This window comes from Homalodisca vitripennis, chromosome 4, assembly GCF_021130785.1.
Source record: "Homalodisca vitripennis isolate AUS2020 chromosome 4, UT_GWSS_2.1, whole genome shotgun sequence".
NCBI classification, from domain to species: Eukaryota; Metazoa; Arthropoda; class Insecta; order Hemiptera; family Cicadellidae; genus Homalodisca; species Homalodisca vitripennis.
Genome location: NC_060210.1, coordinates 62,085,413 through 62,106,416, shown reverse-complemented (window position 1 = coordinate 62,106,416; position 21,004 = coordinate 62,085,413). Strand labels below are relative to the sequence as shown.

At 32.6% G+C, this 21,004-nt stretch overlaps 1 protein-coding gene across 2 annotated transcripts; it reads right to left on the bottom strand.

The window, feature by feature from the left end:
• Positions 1 to 1,018: 1,018 nt before the first annotated feature.
• LOC124359377 (juvenile hormone acid O-methyltransferase-like) lies at positions 1,019 to 18,679 on the bottom strand. Of its 2 annotated transcripts, none has more exons than XM_046812070.1 (6): positions 18,595 to 18,679; positions 8,380 to 8,568; positions 5,324 to 5,515; positions 4,461 to 4,593; positions 3,356 to 3,503; positions 1,019 to 1,292 (listed from the first exon to the last, which is right to left on the bottom strand). In XM_046812070.1, exons 2-6 carry the CDS (start codon positions 8,565 to 8,567, stop codon positions 1,117 to 1,119), a joined length of 837 nt encoding a protein of 278 aa, XP_046668026.1. In that variant the 5' UTR covers position 8,568; positions 18,595 to 18,679; the 3' UTR covers positions 1,019 to 1,116. The 2 variants fall into 2 exon arrangements, with proteins under 2 accessions (XP_046668026.1, XP_046668025.1); XM_046812069.1 differs by having other exon boundaries at positions 8,380 to 8,583; positions 18,595 to 18,661.
• Between the last annotated feature and the right edge of the window lie 2,325 nt (positions 18,680 to 21,004).

Here is a 21,004-nt window from a genome sequence, read left to right as displayed (position 1 = left end):
AATGTTAACATTCTGTCAAATTTAAAATATTTTACACAATGGTTAAGGTTAAAAATTTCAAGAAACATAAAGAATTAAATATCAACTATTTAAAGAAAATTTACTCTTTTACTAAAATATGTATAAAGTATTATGTATAGATTTACTGAAACATCAATATGTTGATATTTTACTATTACAATTACTTGCAACAATTTGTCGCTATGAATTTGAAGACTAGAGTTTTACATTTGAAACTTGTGTCATTTTGACAAGATAGGAAACAATGTTGGACTTTAAAAGATATTTTGTTGCCTTATATGTTTGCCCAGGGTGATGTTGCCTTGACAGTTTTAAAAAATAATTGTTTTACATAGCGGTTTACAAAAGTACACACTTAAGATATGGCTTTAGGAACTCTATTTAATGTGATCAATGACATTTAGCGACCCGGTCAAGAATAAAAGTTCAGATGGTAATTTGATATAACATTTTTTCATTCACAGTAATTCTAAAATTATATACTCAAAAACAGTACACCTGTTTTTATCTTTTACAAACATTTGGTCTTATTCGTTTCTTAAGTTTCCAAGTTATGAATTTTCAGTTAGGTCGAAATTTAAAATTTGCTTTATGTCTAGATGCATAAATAAACAAGCTAACTTTTAATATAACTCCTGCTTCTAGCTCTACTATTCAGTTTGTGTTTAATGTTCAAACTCAGGTATACTTTTTGATCCTCAAGTAAAGCAATTTGTGCAGAAACTGGCAAAAAACTATGTGTAAACAGTTGTAACGCAATGACAAATCTTGTATATTTTTGCTACCTACCCGGAGCATTGACCTCCACCCCCTTTCTGCGGCTCTGGCTCTCAAGGCCTCATATAAATAATATAGTGAGAGCCACTGGTGGTTCTCTTGGGGTCAGCATGACATAAAAATCATAGTTTGTGAAGGTCTGCACTTATTTTTATTGTACATTTTTTCCAGTATGATTTTATTCTTTCATGTTGTGTCCAGTAAAATTGAACGTAACTTGTATTTTTATAAATATTTAATTTATTTAACACAATCATTAAAGCACTGTGTTTTTTATTCAACACAAATTACATTGAATTACATAGTTTTTCATTTCAGTTATGCTGTTGGTTTTCTAATAACAGAGACAATTTTTGTTACACTGACTAAAGCCTTTCCATCAACTATTTCCAAAGCTTTCATCTCTGTCATCACTTGAACACATTCATCAAGGTATGATGTCTTCAGCTCTGAGGGCACACAGCTGATGTATTGATCCAAAGACTCTATCAGTTCTGCAACACATACAACAGCATTTCATGTTGTCCATGTTATATTATAAGTTAAAAATAAACAAGCATTTTTTTGGATTATTTTACAAAAATAAGGATATTTCTAAAATAGAGTATTGGTATTGATCTTGTTTACAATAACAACCATCATAACTCTCAAATTTTAACCCTTTTAGGACCAAACAGTAGTTTTATGCTGTTTGCGTAACTCGTGTAAAAAAATTCAAGTGGCAGTTTATTACCACCCGTGGGAACTGCCAAACAAAACCAAGAGGCAGACGAATTTTTAATTTACATTCAGCCAAAATTAAACCTAAACTTTGTATAATATTTAGAGTTTTCAAGCTAATGAACCAAAATAATATTTCGACTTCAGAGTTTAAATGCCTTTGATTTGACAAACGTTTCTATAGAAATCTTTTGTTGTCATTCTCAGAAGTGATGCTGAATCGAAGTAGCTCCATTTGTTTATAAGTGATTGACATGTTATAAATTTGTAAAAATATAGGAAATCAGTTGAACTTTCATAATATGTTATCTTCCACAATAAAAATAATATATTTCTAATTGTATACATTTTTTAATATTTTTTAAATAAATTTATTTTTGTGCAAAAATCTTTCAAATTATATATAAACATTGCATAAGAAAAAGAATTATTGAATATTTTGGTAATATAAACATTAACACTACGTTTCGAGATCTGCAATCTGATCTCTTCTTCAGGTAAAGAACTAACCTAATACATAATTACAAACTAGGTTAAATTATGTATGTATAATTATAAATCATTTTTGTTTCTGAAACCCTTACAAAACATTCAGTTTGCAGGTGTGCACTTTTTCCTGTATGTTGAAAATAGGGGTATACAGTTTTACTGTATTTATTTTTTTTATTTGGAGTATCAATTCTAGCTTCTAGTTTCTAATATTAATATTTTTATACTAATTTTTATAATGCCCTAACTCTCAAATGTTTAAGAGTAAATCCAATGAAGCTGAAATTTGGCAGTGTTAAAGTTTATGCCTACCCACGCTTAGTAAACATATAATGTTGGAAAAATTGCTTGAAGTTATAACTGAGTAAAAGAAAAGTTAAATAATTCTTTTTCAAAACAGTATGGGGATCAAATTAAAAGCAAGCTATGCTGATTATAAGGACTTTGAGATGTTTTAATTTTTTAGTTTATTGACAGGAGCAGTCCTAATATTATTAATTTTTATAAGCCATCCTCTAATTTCTACAATATTATCTATTAACATGGGAACCCTGGACATTAAATTAATCTGAATTTTATAAATCACAAATATCTTATATAGTGTGAGAACTAATATACCTAAATTTAGTTTATATTTTATTGTGTTTATTTGGCTATCTGCTTTGTGATCTTCATATTTAAGAGACTTTTTCTACAAGAATTTGGTAACTGTTCATACCTTTTCTCAAGCAGATTCTCCTATCGATTTCTACCAACTTCTTTAACTACTCGAAGCATTAATTATATTATAGAAATTAAAATTATTTATCACTTACGTAGTTATGACAGATTGTATTAGTTACACAGATGATAAACTATTCATATGGATGAGGTATGCATTGTTCATTTAGTTTTGAGGGCTGCACCTCGTGCACATGTTCAGTGTCCATCCATGATATTTGCAAGCTTTCAAGATAAACAAACAAATAATAATTAACGAAACAACTATATTAAGTTAACGAAATGTAATGCTGAGTGACAGTGTTAGCATCGTGATTGTCTCATCATCTCCTCTTCCACCCTCCACTTGAGAGGCAGGCTTTAGTTCCTTATTTTTACTGTGCGCCCATTTATAGCATTGGATGGATTATCTCTTGCGGAACTAATACAATTGAAGGTTGCAATATACATTGTCCAATTAAAGTATTAATATCCAACCCTGTTCTTACTAGTTGACTGTTGACTTAAAGTTAATTTTATTGTTATATTTAATTTATAGTTAATTTTATAGTTTTGACTTATAGTTAATTTTATTCTTACACTCAGATATTGTTCTATATGCAATGTTTGCAGTGAGAAAATCACTTACCCTTAAGAACACTGACAGAATCAAAAACATCATGTTTTTGGTGGGTCTCACATTTGACAATTTCAAAGCCTGATTCTTTGAGGATATCTTGGAATTCTGTACAAGGTTCCTCTCCATTCAAGTATGGTGATATATTTCTTGTGATATTCTGTAACATTGCAACATGATATATAATGTATTACAGGGGCTCAAAAAATTACCTAAATATTCTAACACTTTTCAAAAATATACCCCGCTTTATAGTGTTTTGTTCCACAATTATGTTTTCATAAGTGTCAAAATATAATAAATAAGTTTTTTTCAGAATATATATTTTTGATCACGTAAGTGTAAAGAATAAATAATCTTCTCTATTAGGTAAACCATCATTAATTTACTTGTTTCATATTAATTTCAACAACATTGGTATCTTATACTGTTTCTATCTTGAAATACAGCCATAAAGTTTCATAGTAAAAGAGTAGATATAGCGTATAGTGTTAATGATTTGAAAACAATGAATAATTATGGGTTTGCTTCAAGGCAATAAATTCTTATAGCAGGTAAAACATGACCTACTTTTGGAGTTTTAGATTTCAAAATATTTTCACTCTCTGGGAAGTATGATAACAAACGGAGCAATAACCAAATATTTTGTATGCTATATTTAATTTGTAGTACTATATTATGTAAATATCTTTATTTGTTTATGTAATAGTTTTGATTGTAATTTGCTTGAATAGTGCCAAATTTGAAATACAAAATAAGATATTTTTGTGAAATGAAGTTTATAAAAACACAATCAATTTTACTACATTAATCCAAATGTTTAATTTGTAATCCAATCTTAATTATTGTTATTTTTAAGTATCTTATAAAGTTATAGTACAGCCTTTTTGCATAACACTTGACTGTTTTCACATAAGTGACATATTATTTCAGTTTTGCACAACAAAGCAATCTGATCACAGTTACATCATTGAACTAAAAATGCATATGACCATTAGAACAAAATTTGCTGTATGAAGTCGCATGTTGCTTGTATTGCACTGGATTTCTTGAGTGCTTGCAGCATCACAACTGTACCTCACCTATCTTAAAACCCGTTTGGGATTTATAAACTTACTTTGAAATACTCTCTCCATGATTCTCTGTCACTTATAATTCTGTATGTCTTCTGAAAGTTGCGGTTGACAGGAAACATCAGCAGAGCTTGGCCTCCTGGCTTTAGGAGTTTGAAGAGATTTTTTACACCTGTCCTGTAAACATTTAAATTCTTTGTTGTAAACAAACTGCTGTGTCATTTCCTCTCTTGAGTTGGATTCATCTTCTGGAAGTTGCGGTTGACAAGAAACATTAGCAGAGCTTGATCACCTTTATTTGTGCCCCGTATGAACAATGTTAAACTCATCCCAAAATACAAGTCTTAAGTTAAGATGTAAACTCATCTACGGAATAATATTGTTATGGAGTCAAAATATAACAGTGATATGAAAAATAAGTATTAAATTAGTTTGGAAGTAAACATGTGAATGTTTAAAACTTTGAGCTAAGTCATGTTCAATAATGCTTAAAGTTGAGTTAAACTTAGATATGTAGTGAAAAATAAATTGAGAGATCCTTAATCTAAAGGAGTTCATATTTTATCAATATTCTCGTTACTCTAAAATGGGTTATCTAGAAATTTAAATAGTATTAATGATATAATAACTAGGTGGCATTGTGCCATTATTACCTCATACCCCTGAAGAGAGAACAGTAATGGAAGGATTTGTTGGTCACTTCTTTAGAATGGACTTAAACTTTGTTTCAAATGTTTGAGTATTCTTCACCATTCAAATGGTGTTTTATTTTAAAATTTAAATATATCGGGAAACAAGGTATAAGGGACTAAGCAAAACTCAGAAAAATGCATTCTTAAATACACTCTTAGATTACAAAATCTTGTTTTAAGTGACTATAGATAATCAGATTAATGACTGTACTCACGGTAGATCTCGCACCCAGTTCATGACATAGAAGGAGATGATCTTGTCGAATCCTTTAGAGTACTCGTCGTTCAACATAAAGTGCGAGATGTCACTACCAATATCCAGGGTATCGAATGTCACACGATCATCAGCGTGATGAGTCAGCCCATGCTGAGTCATCTTAGGGGAGATGTCCAATCCCAGCAGCAGACTGCCAACAAATGAGTGTAATCAGTGATGGGATCCAGTCAAGCAATCAATATATTAATAGAAATCAGTATTGTGGTTTCAATACTATTTCAGTGTGTGAAGCAAAACAAAGTATGTCATTTCTTTAACAATGAATTGAATTTTAATATATGTTATTTATAGCTAGCAATACATGCCATTTAAAAAATATATAAAAGTTATTATTCTCTTTCCGAAACTATAATAAACTCAAAATATTTCCAATAATTTGTGCACACTAAATCATAGATAACCAACAACTTTGTGACACAAACTTTTAATTTATTCAAACTTTGCTTTGTTACATTTTTATCTAAAGAAACCATGCACAATTGTTATTCTTTTTAAAAACATAAATTGGTTTTTTAGTAATCTAATTCCTTTGATGTCTGAAAAATATACTTAAAATAAAGTTAAAATTTAATAAAAATAATTTTAAAGAACTAAAAAATTGTACAACAGTTTTAATTACATAGCATCTTTTATCAAACTTAATAAATACATCAAATATTTTAATGCATTCTTCATTATCTAGATTGTATAAGAAATTATATGACATTCCCTACAATTATTCTAAATTTAATGCTATGTCATATTGTTTTAAAAGTATTTTAAATTACAATGGTTTAAACACATTTTTATAAAATCTGGATACTGATATTATTCATGTGGCTCTCAGATTATGTTGTTAAAATGTGCATTGAGAACTAAATTTTCTTTTAATTTAGAATATTAACTTTTAAAACTTTAAATACATAACTATGAATATGAAAGATACAGTTATCAAATCAAAGTCATCTCTGTTAGCCAATTAATAAAATCTAATTTACTTTAACTTAACTTTTACTGGTTTTGTACTTTTTTAGGTAAGTACAAAATCAGCTTATTGTAATTGTCCTCATGGTAGAGAGAAAGAAGGAGAGAGAGACTTGGAGAAAGACAGGGTGGTGAATTTGGTAAACCACAACATTTGAATCCGAGCCTTAAGAACAAAATTGACAATTAGATATATAGTTGTATGTCTTATGTGCAACATTAACCTAATTGTAGGATACAAAACTATACCACCCATTACTATCCAAAAGGATCATGAGACTTCTCTTGGAATAAACCCCAGGGGAATAATGCCAAGATTTCATATTTGTGACAGTTTTAACTTTTTCATGTTCTTCTACCATGAAAGAAATCAGACTGGCTAGTCTTATGACTTAGGCTGAGTATCTTTACCTACTATTTACTTTATTTCTTCAGCGTAAATAGTTCTAAGAAGTCTAGCAAAAAGCATAACTACTCCTACAAGGAATACTGCTTAATTCAGAAGAATATCTAACCCTCCTAGAAAGTAGGGCTGGGATATCCCACCAACACCTGGTGATTTAAAGGATCGTATCTACCCCATTTAACCTTTTCTTGCCTCAAAAGTTTCCTTGAAAACTGTCTAAACTTGGCAACCTTTCAAAAGGATCTCACACCTAACAATGAATAAATATATATACTCATCTCCAAGTGCAAATACCTACAATTTATAATAATGTGGAACCTGCAGCATTTGAAATTAGTTTTTCAAAAACAAGTAGATCTACTAATATTGGACATCCAAACAATTCGTGGAAAAATCCTAATTTCACGGAAAGATGTTTCAGAATTTCAAAATACGTTACGAAAGGACTAGAAGACAATTTGTGTTGTGAAGTTTTACAGACTACTCAGATGAGAAGATGCTTCTGGTATTCCTACGAGAACAATCTAAAATTAGCAGTTTTTCAACTAAAATCACACTGATTTTTTGAGGGGCTTGAGAGAGCAAACAATACAATTTCAAAGTAAATGTTATAATTATTAACTTTCTTAAAATTGGTGTAACATATTCCAATTTTATTACAAAATCTGACTGAAGGATGTAAGAATTTCTCTCTACATTGAACGATCATTCTTTATAACCTACACAAGGATACATCATTTGAGGAACCAATTTATGTTTGTGATTTATAAAGGATGGTAAATAACAGTAAACATCCAGAAGAGGTTTCGATTCAATGTATTCTCAGCATCCCAAAAAAGAATAGTAGAGATATTTTTGTTGGTAATGTGGAATTACGTGTAATTATGACACAAATAGACTTTGTGGCATGTAAATTTCTGAAGGCCAATATCAACTTACCGGATAGTCATGCCATGGCATAGAACACTATCCCATGGTGCTTGGAATATCAGGGTTGAATATATTTTGTCATCTATGTGCTTATAATCAGAAAAGGCTTTTTGCCATTAATGTAGTGTAGCGAGAGTAAACAAAAGAAGGATAGCCCTGAAAGCACTCATCTTAAAATTTTTCTCTGCTCCTAAAAAGTGTAAATTCTGTATGTCTTATAAAATGTGAGCTTACTTCAGCTGTTCACCAAAATATTAACTGTATCTTATTAATCTAAACTCACATTTAATTCATATTTCTAGTGAATTGCTCTTCAAAATCAAGGTGTCAAACTTTAAATGGTTTAGATCTTTCAGAGTTGAATATCTAAGTTTGTTGTCATCAGAGCCAATCGTAGGATTTTTGGTGTTGTAGGCGAAAACAAAGTTTGCGCCCACACTAAAGTGTCTTTTTTAGATATCTACGCCTTCAGCGATGTCTGCTAAGTATGGAATATTGGGGAAATGTGTTTGTTAATACTTTGTATTACCTGCTTAATAACTGGTATAAATTAAGCAAATATCAATCTTACATAAAATACATACAGTTTAACATTAACTCAGTGCTGCTTCAGCAATGGCTTTGTATAAATGACCTTTGCTCCTGAAGAAATCAAAACCATATATACGAACAACTAAAAAGTCTTGTGGACTTGCCTGTAGTCTGCCGGGAGCCAGGGTTTGATAACGTGTGTGGTGACATCTCCTGGACCACAGCCTACGTCCACAATCCTCTCCCCATCCGTCCACGTCAGTAGGTGTTCGTTCTCTGTAAGTATGTTAGACAACTCCCGGTACTTGGCACTCTTCTCGTTGAACTCTTCATAGATTTCACCCTTCTGCATCCTGAAACATTTCCAGCTGAATCGCGATAGTAATGGCTGATACTTGAAAGGCATAATCGTACAAGAGGATACTCAATTTTTAATAAGGAACTAATTTAAAAAAAGACCAACAAACTGGCACTACTGTGTGAAGAATTGAATCCTGACGTGTTTATAGTCTCGGAACACTGATTTAAGCCTGAAGCAATACACCATTTCAAATTTTGCTTTTGCAACACATTTTTGTCAAAAAGCTGTCAAGGGGAGTGGTGTGGCAATTTTTATCAAACAGTCCTCATCATTCAAGACATTCAAAACTAATAATAATGCCGACCTGGATTTTAAGTTTGCAGGTATCAAACTCACTTGAAAAAATAATTGCTATTGAGCTATACAGATCACCCAATGGCAATAGCAATTTTTTCTTTGAAAAATTTGAAAACCTAAATTATTTTTTCAAAATTCCATAAAATTTTTATTTATTGGTGATCAATGTAATAGACCATACTGACCCTCTTACCCAGCAGCTTCGCGATGTTCTTATTTACTTCAGTTTACATTGGTCCGTGAATTAATCTTATTTTGGATGGATCTTAAATAACTGACTGCATTGTCTCTTTATTGGAAAAATATTGAAGCATTGCAATTTGTACAAGTCTTGAACTTATTTATGATGGTAGTGAAATTTCTAACAAGGGGATATATACCTAATGTTTTAAAAATCTTCAGTTCCAAAACTATTTTATTTTTATTTCATATATATATATATATATATATATATATATATATATATATATATATATATATATATATATAAAATATAAAACACATCATTACCAATTGCATAAAACAAGAAACCAATGCTTAAAACTTGGCTTGCGTTTCAGCTTATGTCTACTTAATGTGGTATAACTATATTCGTGGTATATATAAATATAAATTCGACAATGTCTTTTGTGCTCCATTCAAACAGAATGAGACGTCGAAGCATATTCCCTGTTACACCATCATAGATACTTGGATAGTTCTCTTCCCACTGTGAGATCTAATTAAGCATACTCGAGTAGAGTCTAGAGCAGTGGTTCTCAATTAAATATTTTGGAGATATCTCCTAATATCTGGACTCACTTTTAGTAAAAACGTTTTATGTACGTTTTAAAAACATGACAATCGATTAATGTTTTATGTTTATTTTAGACCTATACACGTAATTTATTGTGAGCAGCATGTTTTGCACTACGAAATACACTTTTTATACAATTATTTGTTTGTAAATTGTCAATAACATAATTATCACAATGTACACAAATTAAAATTTTTTATTCAGTTTCTTTTGCTTTAGAAGTAATTAGAGTCAGTATTAACAAAAACAGGAGATCTAATTTTATGAAAGTACAATTAATAGTTAACACAAAACTCTTGATTGTATACAAAATCAGTTATTGGAAAAATGTCAAATAGTTTTAAACATTACAATGAAAAAGTGAAATCAACAATTAAAATTGTATATTTATGTATTTATTAATAAGAGCAATAGTTAAACTATTCAACTAGTTATGAAAACAGTTACATTTATTAATACACGTGATTTTTATTCATAATTAAATGTTAGAGGAAATTAACTGCAGAAATAAGAAAAGTAAAATATCATGTTAATTAGTAGTGTGTACATTAAAAATATCCTGTCAACATCTTGAATAATTATAATGCATAATCATACCAGCAATATTTGTCTCATGTTCAGGGCCGGATCTATCATTTCTTCTAGGGGGGGCAAGCTTGACTTTTGGCGCCCCCCCCCCCCCCCGATACCAAACTATTTACCATAAGTTTTACTACTATATGCTTTGTATATGGGGTTGAAATAAAATAAAACTTAGGTTGAATAAGAAAGTGTTATTTTAATGAAATAGAAATATCTATTTTACAATTTTACATGAATCCAAAACAATACAATTGTTTTAGAAAAAAACAATACTAACAATTATAGAATCTTTATCTTCCGAGCCTTCTTTGCTGCAAATGTGTTAATTATCTGATCAAAATAAATCAAAGAAGCCCTTTCATGTTCAATTGATACAATGCTTAAATTAGTTAGTCTTTGCTGTTTCATAGAATTTCTTAAATAGGTTTTTATAAGCTTCAATTTGCTGAAACTTCTCTCTCCAGATGCTACAGAGACTGGAAGCGTTAGAAAGATTTTAAGAGCTACATATATGTTTGGATAACCCTCTTTCAACTTGCTCTTATGCAATATTTTGAGCAAAGATGCTGCTGTTGCGTCTTCCAATCCATCTTCCATATTTAAGGCATGAAATTTAAAACTCTCTATTTCATTCACAAGCTCTTCTTCATTTAAGTCACTGGCATATGTTGTAGCTAATTCTTTTGCTTTACTTTTCAAAGTTTTAACATCCATTTTTTTTATTTGATCCCCACACAAAAAATTAAACTTATCAGCAACGATTTTTAACGCATCATATCTGTTAGTTAGCTCACTAATAATTCTATCACATATTTGAAAAAGTGATCTTTTGAAAAGCTCTTCTTCTTCTTCAGTAAAATTTGGCCCATCATCTTCATGTGTGTCTCCTGTCATTTTCTTTTTCTTTCTCTTTCTTGTTTCCTTGTACTCTGCTGTTATGCCCATATTATTAGCTAAAAATGTTGCCTCATCAATTGCCTCTGAAACAGTTAAATCCCTAGTTGAAGATAATACATTTAGAAGACCTTGTATGTTTCTTGCAGCATTGTCTACTGTTGTGTCCTCTCTTTGTAGAAACCTGCTAACTCTATCAATTTTCTTGAGGACTGAATACCAAAAGCATGTAATAATAACATATTCAAACCTTTTCATGTTTTTAAGTAGCGATTTAGCTTCAGCTCTGGTTTCAGGAGATGAGAACTCATGGGTAGTTAAGTCTTCAAGAGAAGAGAGCACTTTGTCCATATGTTTATAAATAACCTCCACAGAATCAATCCTTGCTGACCATCTTGTTTTACTTTCTGATTTTAACGAAAGGGGAACATGTTGTTTTAAAACTTCCCACCTTGATGTAGAGCCATGAAAGAAGTTGTAGAGGCTGTTTATAATACCAAAATACGATTGTGCTTCAACACAGGCCTCTGCTGAATGAACCCCAACTAAATTTAAGGAATGGGCTGAGCATGGGACAAAGTAGGCCAGTTTGTTCTCTTGCACAATCCTTGACTGGACACCCTTGTATTTCCCAGCCATGTTTGCTCCGTTGTCATACGACTGGCCCCTGCAAAACATCAAGTCTAGACCATCTTCTTTGAGCTTTTTAGCAATGCTTTCAAAAAGCCCCTCGCCTGTTTTTTCACTCACAGTAAAAAAATCTAAAAAGCTTTCACATACCTCTGGCCCTTCGTCAGTATATTTAATGTAACGAATGACTTCAGTCATTTGTTCATTTTTACTTACATCAGGGGTACAGTCGAAAATCAATGAAAAATATTTAGCTTTTTTTATGTCCTGAATTATGTCTTCTCTAATTGCATTTGCAATGAGATCAAGAAACTCATCTTGTACTGTGTGAGAAAAATAGCTGAGCTGCCCTTTCTTATGGCGACCAATATGCTCACGCAAGGTCTCATTATAGTGGGAAATTAAATCTATAGTGTTGAGAAATTTTCCACTATTTGGATCTGCAAAGTTACAAGTTTTGTTTGTCCCTCTGAATACACTACCCTGTTTTGCCAAAAATAAGACAGCATTTAGTATACAGCGTAGTACTTCTCTCCAGTGGGATTCCTCCTTTTTTATCTGATCCTGCAACTCCTTGTCGATCCCTCCTTTACCAAGTGACGTTTCTAATGCTTTCCATGAAACAAAGGTTTTCTTATGGTACTGGGAGTTTTCATGTTCTGGCAATTTGTCACTGAGTTTTTTCCAATTTGTGAATCCCTCCTTTCTTGCTAAAAACGAAATTGTTGATTCATGTTCTGTGTTCAAATGACGAAAAAGCCTGCATGGAACACAGTACAAAGCATTCATTGTCTCGCTGTAAGCCAAATAAGATCTTTTGACCTTTGAACCATTTTTCAAAATTTTGTAAAACCAATCTTTTGTAAGGTTTTGGCCCTCCCTACCGCTTTTACTCAAATCAGGATTATGATCATCGTTTTCACATCTCCTTTGTATGATGTAACATCTTTGTTTGTCACTAAGCTGAGTTGGCCAAGTTCCAGGGTCATTAAAATTAAAATTGTACTCACATTCACTCTCCTGTTCTTCATGGTTAGGCCCTTTTGAGTCTGAAACTGAAACGGCTTCTTGAAATGACGTAGAAGAGGCCCAAAAATCAGTAGCATGCGAAGTATGTGGTTTTTCACAAATAAAGTCATTGTTGTCTTCTTCCTCTGCACAAACGTCCATGAGATCTTCTCCTCCAGCGTTTTCTTCTCCCACCGCATCCTCTTGAACAGACGGTTTACTTCTCGTTGCTTCAGGTTCGGCTTCGTCTGTAAGCAACAGACATAAATGCACACATGACCAAACATTTTAATTTTTTAAGTAGGTTACATGTACAACATAAACAAATTATTACATTGTGTAACGTTTTATAAATCATGTAGGCCTAACTAAAAACGTTACAAAAATATAATGTTGTTAAATAGTGCCAATAATGCTAAAAAACATGCTATCTTAATTGGGATACTATTACAGTACTAGTCTACAGCCTATTCGATATATTAATTGTTTTAGTAGTAAGGGCCAAGGGGATATTATTACAATCAATGTATTGTTAACATTTTAGTACGTATGTTACCGTATTAAAACTATCGTTAATAATAGCATAGAAAGTAAGTGAAAGAAGCATTTTATGCATATGTTTTTTAATGTATTTAGTTCTGAATATTTAAATGTGTTTATGCTACGCAAGGTGTGGTGGGCGTCGGCCGACGAATGTGAACGGGAGAGGATTTTCATTCAGGCAACGAATTTATAAAATATCTATAAACTAAAACTATATTTACAATTAATGATCTATAACCACTATTTTTAACATTAAAACTGAAGTTTGTTGTTATTATGCCGCTATAGCCTATAACTGTTTTGTACTCAAAATGAATCTTAACAAATTAAAATACAACAAAAATTAGTTACCTTGGTCCTTGATATTTTGCAACCATGATGACATTAAAGTTGACGATTTCGCGGCCTCTTGTTGTCTTGCTTTAGCTTTCTTTCTGTGGAAACACCCTGATGGTTTTTCGACATGTTGATCTATGTTAGTCACAGGTAGAATATTCATACAACTGCGACATGAAATCTAACCTAAAACTCATCAAAAGTTCACGCTCACGTCAAGCGGGAACACTCACGAGTCACTAGTCAGGGGCGGGAGCGGGAGACTTGCGCTTGCGCTTTCTAGTCCTAGTCAAGCCGTAGACAATGTTGCCAACCCACAGCCTTAGTTATGAAAATACCCTGCCGCTTTAAAGATATTTCTTACTAGGCCTATGTTCTTTTGGTTTGCGCAAATATAGTTTACTGATGTAAGAAATTGTATGTACATAGACTATATTGTGCTATTGACACTTGACAGTAGAAATGGTAAATGTTTTTTTTATGGTGGCCTCATCCCATCATTTGGCGCCCGGCGCGGCGCCCCCCCTAACTCGGCGCCCGGGTCACATCCCCCCCTGCCCCTCCCTGGATCCGGCCCTGCTCATGTTCATAATGAATGTAACAGTTTTTGTTTATTTTTTACCTAATAATTTCTGATAAGTTTGTTTTATTAACAAACATTTTGACATGAAAACCTGACAAAGTTGATCCTGTTTCTATATTTCTCATTCACATTTATATGTGTTCACAAATGGTACGAGTATTATATGTGCATTGTGACTCCTTCTTATGATCACCTTTATCCACTAGCCATAATTAAATTGTGTTTTAGCGTTTTTCAGTTTTTTGTTTCATTGATACATAACTTTAAAGTTTAACTTTTCCATCATATGTAAGGTTAGAAATATTTTCAATTTCAATACATGCAAATGGATTTCTGACTCAATGTCAGTTAGAATCTGGCTCTGAAAAATACTGTCTGATGGTGGCTGCTACGTTTCTAAAATGCTAAGTGAGAAGGTTTATAGTAGAACCTTTCTCAATACGTGTTGCTTATATCTGACATTGTTTGCCATAGCACTTACTTTATCGTGAAGTAGAAATAGATCTACTTAGTTTTCTTGTAGACGTTAATGTACTCTTTGTACGACAAACAACTTTGATTTAACAGAGCAAAATAAATGCCAAATGGCTTTTGTTAGAATTGACCACTCATGACTTATATGACAATGTAATTTACATTGATTCAGATAATACTTTCATTACAAGAGCAAATCCACATCATTGAAACTAAATATTTTATACGAGCTGAAAATCTGCTTTCTCACTAGACGTTGGTTTTGCTCATCTGTATAAACACCTACACGTTTTTGCCAAGTAATGGTGGATCTGTCAAGGTCCGTAAGAAGTCGGCTGTAGTGTGAAGCATATTAAATAAAAAGAGAACCTCTTTATATAATTTATTTTTACAGATAAAACTAATGAAGACTAACATTATAGATTTTCTAGTTTATGTGTATGTGCTCTTATCCAATTGCAGAGTAAACATATTACACAGTTGTGCCAATAAATTATCAAGGGTATTACTTGCAAAATCTGTGATTCTTCATTTAATAATGTTATTAGATAGCAGAGTAATATGTATGAGCATCTGAATCACCTATCGTTATCTTGCATAACATTGCAGCTGCTGGTATTTATGAAGTTGAGAGGCTTCTTTATGATTCCAAAGTCGCATTTTCCTATAAATTTTGATCAGCACTTGTTACTATCTTTTTAACTCAGAAAATGTATTTAATTAGGAATACTTATGTTTACAATTTGGAGGTTTTGTTTCCAGATGCCTATGAAATTTTGCAATCTTCATACACTCGTGCTTCAAAACAAATAATAACAATAAAACAAATAATTCTCGTACACTGGGTCATCCTCAACCCCTGAATAAGTAAAGCCAAACGTTAATTATTCTACATTTATCTATCAAAACGAGAAAATACTAGATATTTTAAAATAAAAGTTGTCACATGCTGCTCACTGAAAGTATTGATTGTCTGTTTAGTTGCGTCGAAAATGCTTAAAAACTAAATTGAACATCTATTTTTTGCGGACCCCTTGGCACAGGTCCGCGGTCAAGTGGAAGACGTGTAGCTGACCTTGGTCGAGAATTGAGGCGCTGACTTTTATTCGTCGCTATTCTTTTGTGAGGGATACATTTAAGACATCTAAGGCCTCCGTAGTTAACGTATTAATACGTCGGCGACATTACATTCACACAGCAAGCTACGTAGCTCCTTCCCTCTCTACCTCGTTTCCAACAATTGCTCACTTCCATTTGGTCAGGGATGTATGCATCTGGGCGGCGGACAGTAAACATGTTAAAATTCTACTATTTTTAGGATCATTGAGCTACAACTATAAAATATACTATATACTGTGTTGCTAAGATTTGTTGATGCCGAGTACAACTGTATGTCCATTGACGAAGGATATTACGGAAAGGAATGTATTCCTTTATTTCTCTGAAAAGCACTGTTGGGGTACAGATAACTAACTATAAGCTTTCGGTGCCAGAAGACGAACATTTGGAAGAGTAATGTACGTTGTAGTGGGAGATGAAGGATGTCTATTGCAACTAAATTTAAGGAATGGGCTGAGCATGGGACAAAGTAGGCCATTCGTTCTTACCTACAGAAGAGAGTGTATAACTACGGAACAGAGTAGGAAGGTTGTGCAGAAGAGATGTGGAAAATGCTTTCGGAATAGTGTACAACGGTGGAGGCTGTACTTTCGACCTTCACAATGCGGTGTGGACAGTGTGTACTGTGATTCTTCATAACTGTCTGAGCAGTAAAGTCAATGTTACTGAAGTTGGTGCCCGTGTGGAAGTAAGAACCGCCTACAATACATGCTGAAAACCTACGCCAAAGTGCCTTGCTTAAGCTGCAAAATAACACATCACAAACAGAAACAACATGTCTGCTGGTTCTAGGCACGAACGTTAGCCACTCGACGGTAAACACAAGTATTGCTTATTTGTATTTTATCAATACGTCGTACTCTGTGTAGTTAAACATAAACACAGACTTTTTATAAATACAAATAAATATCGATGAAGTTTTACTTAAATTGAATATATTCTGGAAGCTAATTTTAACCTACTATTTCGATGATTTAAAAGCAGAAGGTAGAGGGTATGACTCATAACATATTCATTTCCTTGAATTTCTGCAAATTTTTTGAAGTATCATTACGCAACTTTAGTATGTATTCTTAGGCTTCTTCCGAATTGGATAAACATATATTCTCAAACCTCACAGAAAGGAATATTATTAGGTATACACGATGTTATGTCGACACATTGAAAGACACAGAGATATAAACTAAAGATCTTAAAATAGGTTGTAGCGATGGATCGCCACAGAATTTCGCATATCGTTAGCGACGAAATTTGCTAGACCACCGCAACTTCAAGGCATATCCTTCAAGTACAGCTGGTGACGATAACCCGTCACTGTTGCACTAGGTGTAAGAGTTAAATACAGTATTACAGTTGCTTATTTGATTTGAAAATGGACGAGAATCGGAAATTTTCGACCGGGAATTTGAAAATACATTTTGAGTGGCCATCCTGTCCTTGTTTCCTGTGTACAAATAGACAATCATACAAAAAACGACAGAAATGAAGCTTCATACAAAATGTAAATTCGACATATTAAACCTTTCTTTATCTAATATCTTGCCACAAGATGCGTTCAGATTTTTGTTTGGTTAAATTGGGTATTATATCAGTGTTTAAATGATAAAAGTATATGCACCAAGTCATTGTAAAATACAGTTGCATGTGGAGGAATAGTTAGACTGCTTGTGTTAATGTAACATATTGGAATCTCTAGTGGCCGTATTGAGTTTGTTCACAAATCTATTTATTCTGCTATTTTCTCGTTACCATCACGGTTACCCACAAGGCCAATGTAAATAACGTTGATCCTTAGCCAAATCCCATGGAGTGACATGTCTATCCTCTAACTAAACATTTGTCTTATGTAATTGAAACTTCATGCACTATTTCAAGTCTATACTTCAGCGTCTGTTTATTTTCGAGATATCGTGAGTACAAACAGAAATGCCCACACGGGATAAGTTGCGCTCAACCAATAACAACAATAAACATTAAATTAATACAGGTCAAGCATAAGTGTTAAAAAAAGGAAAAAAAACTAATTTAGCTAATTTTATTGTACTACTAGAATAATCGTCAAGTTTATTACGCAAAACATTAATAAACTCATTTAACATTTAAGTATGTGCAATACTGTGATATTCCTAAATGTTATGGTTACCCATAAGACCAATGTTAAAGAAACATGTAGGCCTACCATCCTCGAACTCAGTGTTCCTCATATGAAGCTTCGTCCATAATTTCAAGTATATAGGTCAATTCGTTTTCGAGATATCGTGCAGACCCTATCAGTAATACACTCCTACAAGCTCAGGTAATAAAAATCTAGACTATTTATAAAATAAATTTAAAAATATTACTCATAATAATTTGTTTACACATATTACAGAAAAGAAAGTACAAACATTACAATTACAAGCAATGAAAAGATAATGCAAGTAATAATTACAAAGAACATATTTTAATTTCTAATAGTACTTTATTATAACTAGTTTCTGAAATACGTTTATTGTTTAAAATAGTCTGACTACAGATAAGCGTTCTTATGCAGAATATCCCTCGCTCCAAAAAAATTATCGTACTCGTGTAAATAATTTTTAAACTTTAAACGTCCTCTCCTGTATAATTTACAATGTGTGAAGTCGGTTGTTTTCCCACTGTGCTATTCTTTCTCACTATGAACAAAATAATAGTATATTTAGTGAAATGGCGCTCTCAAAACACAATAGCACATGTTAGTAATATTAGAACAACTTGAGATATTAAATCCGTACCTGTAGTGTCTGTGGTTATCCTCCACGAAATGTTACTCACGACTGAGACTGGTTGTTCCCCTACTACCAGAGATAAGGACGAGCCACTTACTGACTGGAGTAGTCGATCTGAATATTTCGGTTATTTGCGTCTAACCGATTAGTCGGTTAGTTTAGTACAATCAAAATTAGTATAAATCAACTTACTAGCAGTCTGTTATAGGCTCACTGATTATTTTGTCTTCGATTGCATCAAAGTGAAATTCGAAATTTTTGTTATCAATTTTCTAAGAAAATAGGCTTCATATGAAAATCACTGCTGAAAATACATTTAATTTTTATTTTATGTAGTTTAGTTTAGTAGATGTTTTACAATAGTAGTGTATTCTTTGTTTAGAGTCTGTTATTGATGATGGACGGTTTTGAAAGCATAATTGGATTTCGGATATTAGCCATCGTTATTTGGTACAAAATGTATTACACAACGTTTCGAGGATTAAAATTCATCCTCTTCGTCAGGTGAGGAGACAATTAGTACATAAAAGTTAGAAAGTGCGGCAATGAACCGCCACTAAAGAAAGAATGAAAATAGATTTGGCATACCTGAAAACTGCCTGGAGCCCTGACAGAAGAAAATGAATACAGGATGCAAGTCAAGAGTAGAAACACACGTCCTATACCTGTGCAGGCGAAAGTGAGTCACTCTAAGCGGTGGATGAGATATTATCGGTGCAATATATTTAATGGAGCAAGACTAGTTTGAGTTTAGTTCTAGAAATAACTTGTCTTTTCTCTATTTACTACATTTCTCTAAACGTAATTCACTTATCTCAAAACTACCGATATGGTTGGTTTACTCGTATGCTTTTCTTTACATTCACTGGTGCATACATGATCTAAACTCTAATTTAACAAAAATAAGCTAAACTGTAAGCCCGATATCGTTCTCTTCCATTTCATTACAATGCAACTTTCTAATTATTATTTACAAAATAGGTCATGCCATGTACCTACATATCGGATATTAAATGCATATACTTAATAGCTATAAACATACTGTAAAAACAAACCATTGCGTGAAACAGGGGTTTCGGCTTATCCGCTAACGTATTATTTACGGAGTAGAAGTACTTCACGTGATCAAGTATTCAAGCAACAGGCTTCACTGAGGTTGTATGCAACATTTCAAATCTACAGCTTATGTCATCCTCGAGATAGACATAATTACTATCATACAAAAGAGAAGTTGACATGAAAATTATGCATAGTAAAATTTATTCTTGTAGAAATTAAGATTAATGGAAAATTTAAATTCTGCATGTGAAATCTTTCTCGACCTCTAGTGCCACATGGTACATTCGGACATTTTTTTTCTTGATTAAAATGCGTTGCATACTAGTGTTTAAGTAATAAAAGTATTCAAACCAAGTTACTATCAATAATGTGTGCTGGAATAGTTACGCTCCAAGTTAGAATCTCTTATGGGTGTATTGAGTTAGTTTACAAATTGACCCATAAGACTAATGTAAAAATAGGAACGTGTAATAGGGTTGAAACGTATTTTTCGTGTTTTACCGCCGAAAATGATTAAATTTGAAAAGCCCTGTTTTATAGTATCAAAAAGTTGAATAAACAAAGTCAAATCGTTTTTTGCGAAAACATGTAGACATGTATAACAAACGTCTAAGAATTTAAATTAAATTGATTTTGTCATTTACATCACACACATTCAGACATACAGTTTTTGCATCTCTTTAATCTCATTCATACGCCAATTCTACCCACTTCCAACGTCGGGGTCAGTCTTGTAAATGATCGATCTTCCAATTGTGTGACATAACTTCGACATTATAAAATGCTTTTGTGCACTAAAAAGCATTTGAGGCGAAATTCTAACGCTTTGGGCGTTGGAGGACTTTTGATGGGAATCTGGCAATCTGTTGATTAAATAAACACCAGCCTGTGAACTCAAGTACTCATAAGTAACCGTTCTGTGTCTGCCAGTTCCGTAGTTGTCTCTGCCTCTTATCTCATATACTCATGAATGTCTCGGTCCCTTATCAGGGCACATCTCGACTTACGGAACATAATTGTTTGCAAAATGTAGAGACTTGGCAGAGTCAACAGCTGTAATTGTTTGGAAGCTTGTTTGCAGGATGCTCTAAAACTCATTTTTGCGATTCGCTTTCTTTTGTAATTTGAACGCTGCTGTTAAAACAGCAATGCAGTGTCAAAAAGTACAGTCTGCTCAGACAACAACGGAACCAGGTGCTTGGTATCATAAAGTGGTTCAATATTATAATTAATCAGTAATTATACCAATGTGACGTATTTCTGATTTACTTAGAATACACATTTTAAATATATTTGATATTCCTTATTAAATCACAGTTTTATGATGATGTTATGGTTATAGCTCTAACTCCACTGA

Excerpts from the sequence above, each read along its gene's own strand:
- LOC124359377 (XM_046812070.1), bottom strand. The coding sequence starts at position 8,567 with ATGCAGAAGGGTGAAATCTATGAAGAGTTCAACGAGAAGAGTGCCAAG. Across the intron at positions 3,504-4,460 it reads CATGGAGAGAGTATTTCAAA|AATATCACAAGAAATATATC; the intron begins GTAAGTTTATAA and ends GCAATGTTACAG. Across the intron at positions 1,293-3,355 it reads TTCTGTCAGTGTTCTTAAGG|AACTGATAGAGTCTTTGGAT; the intron begins GTAAGTGATTTT and ends TATGTGTTGCAG.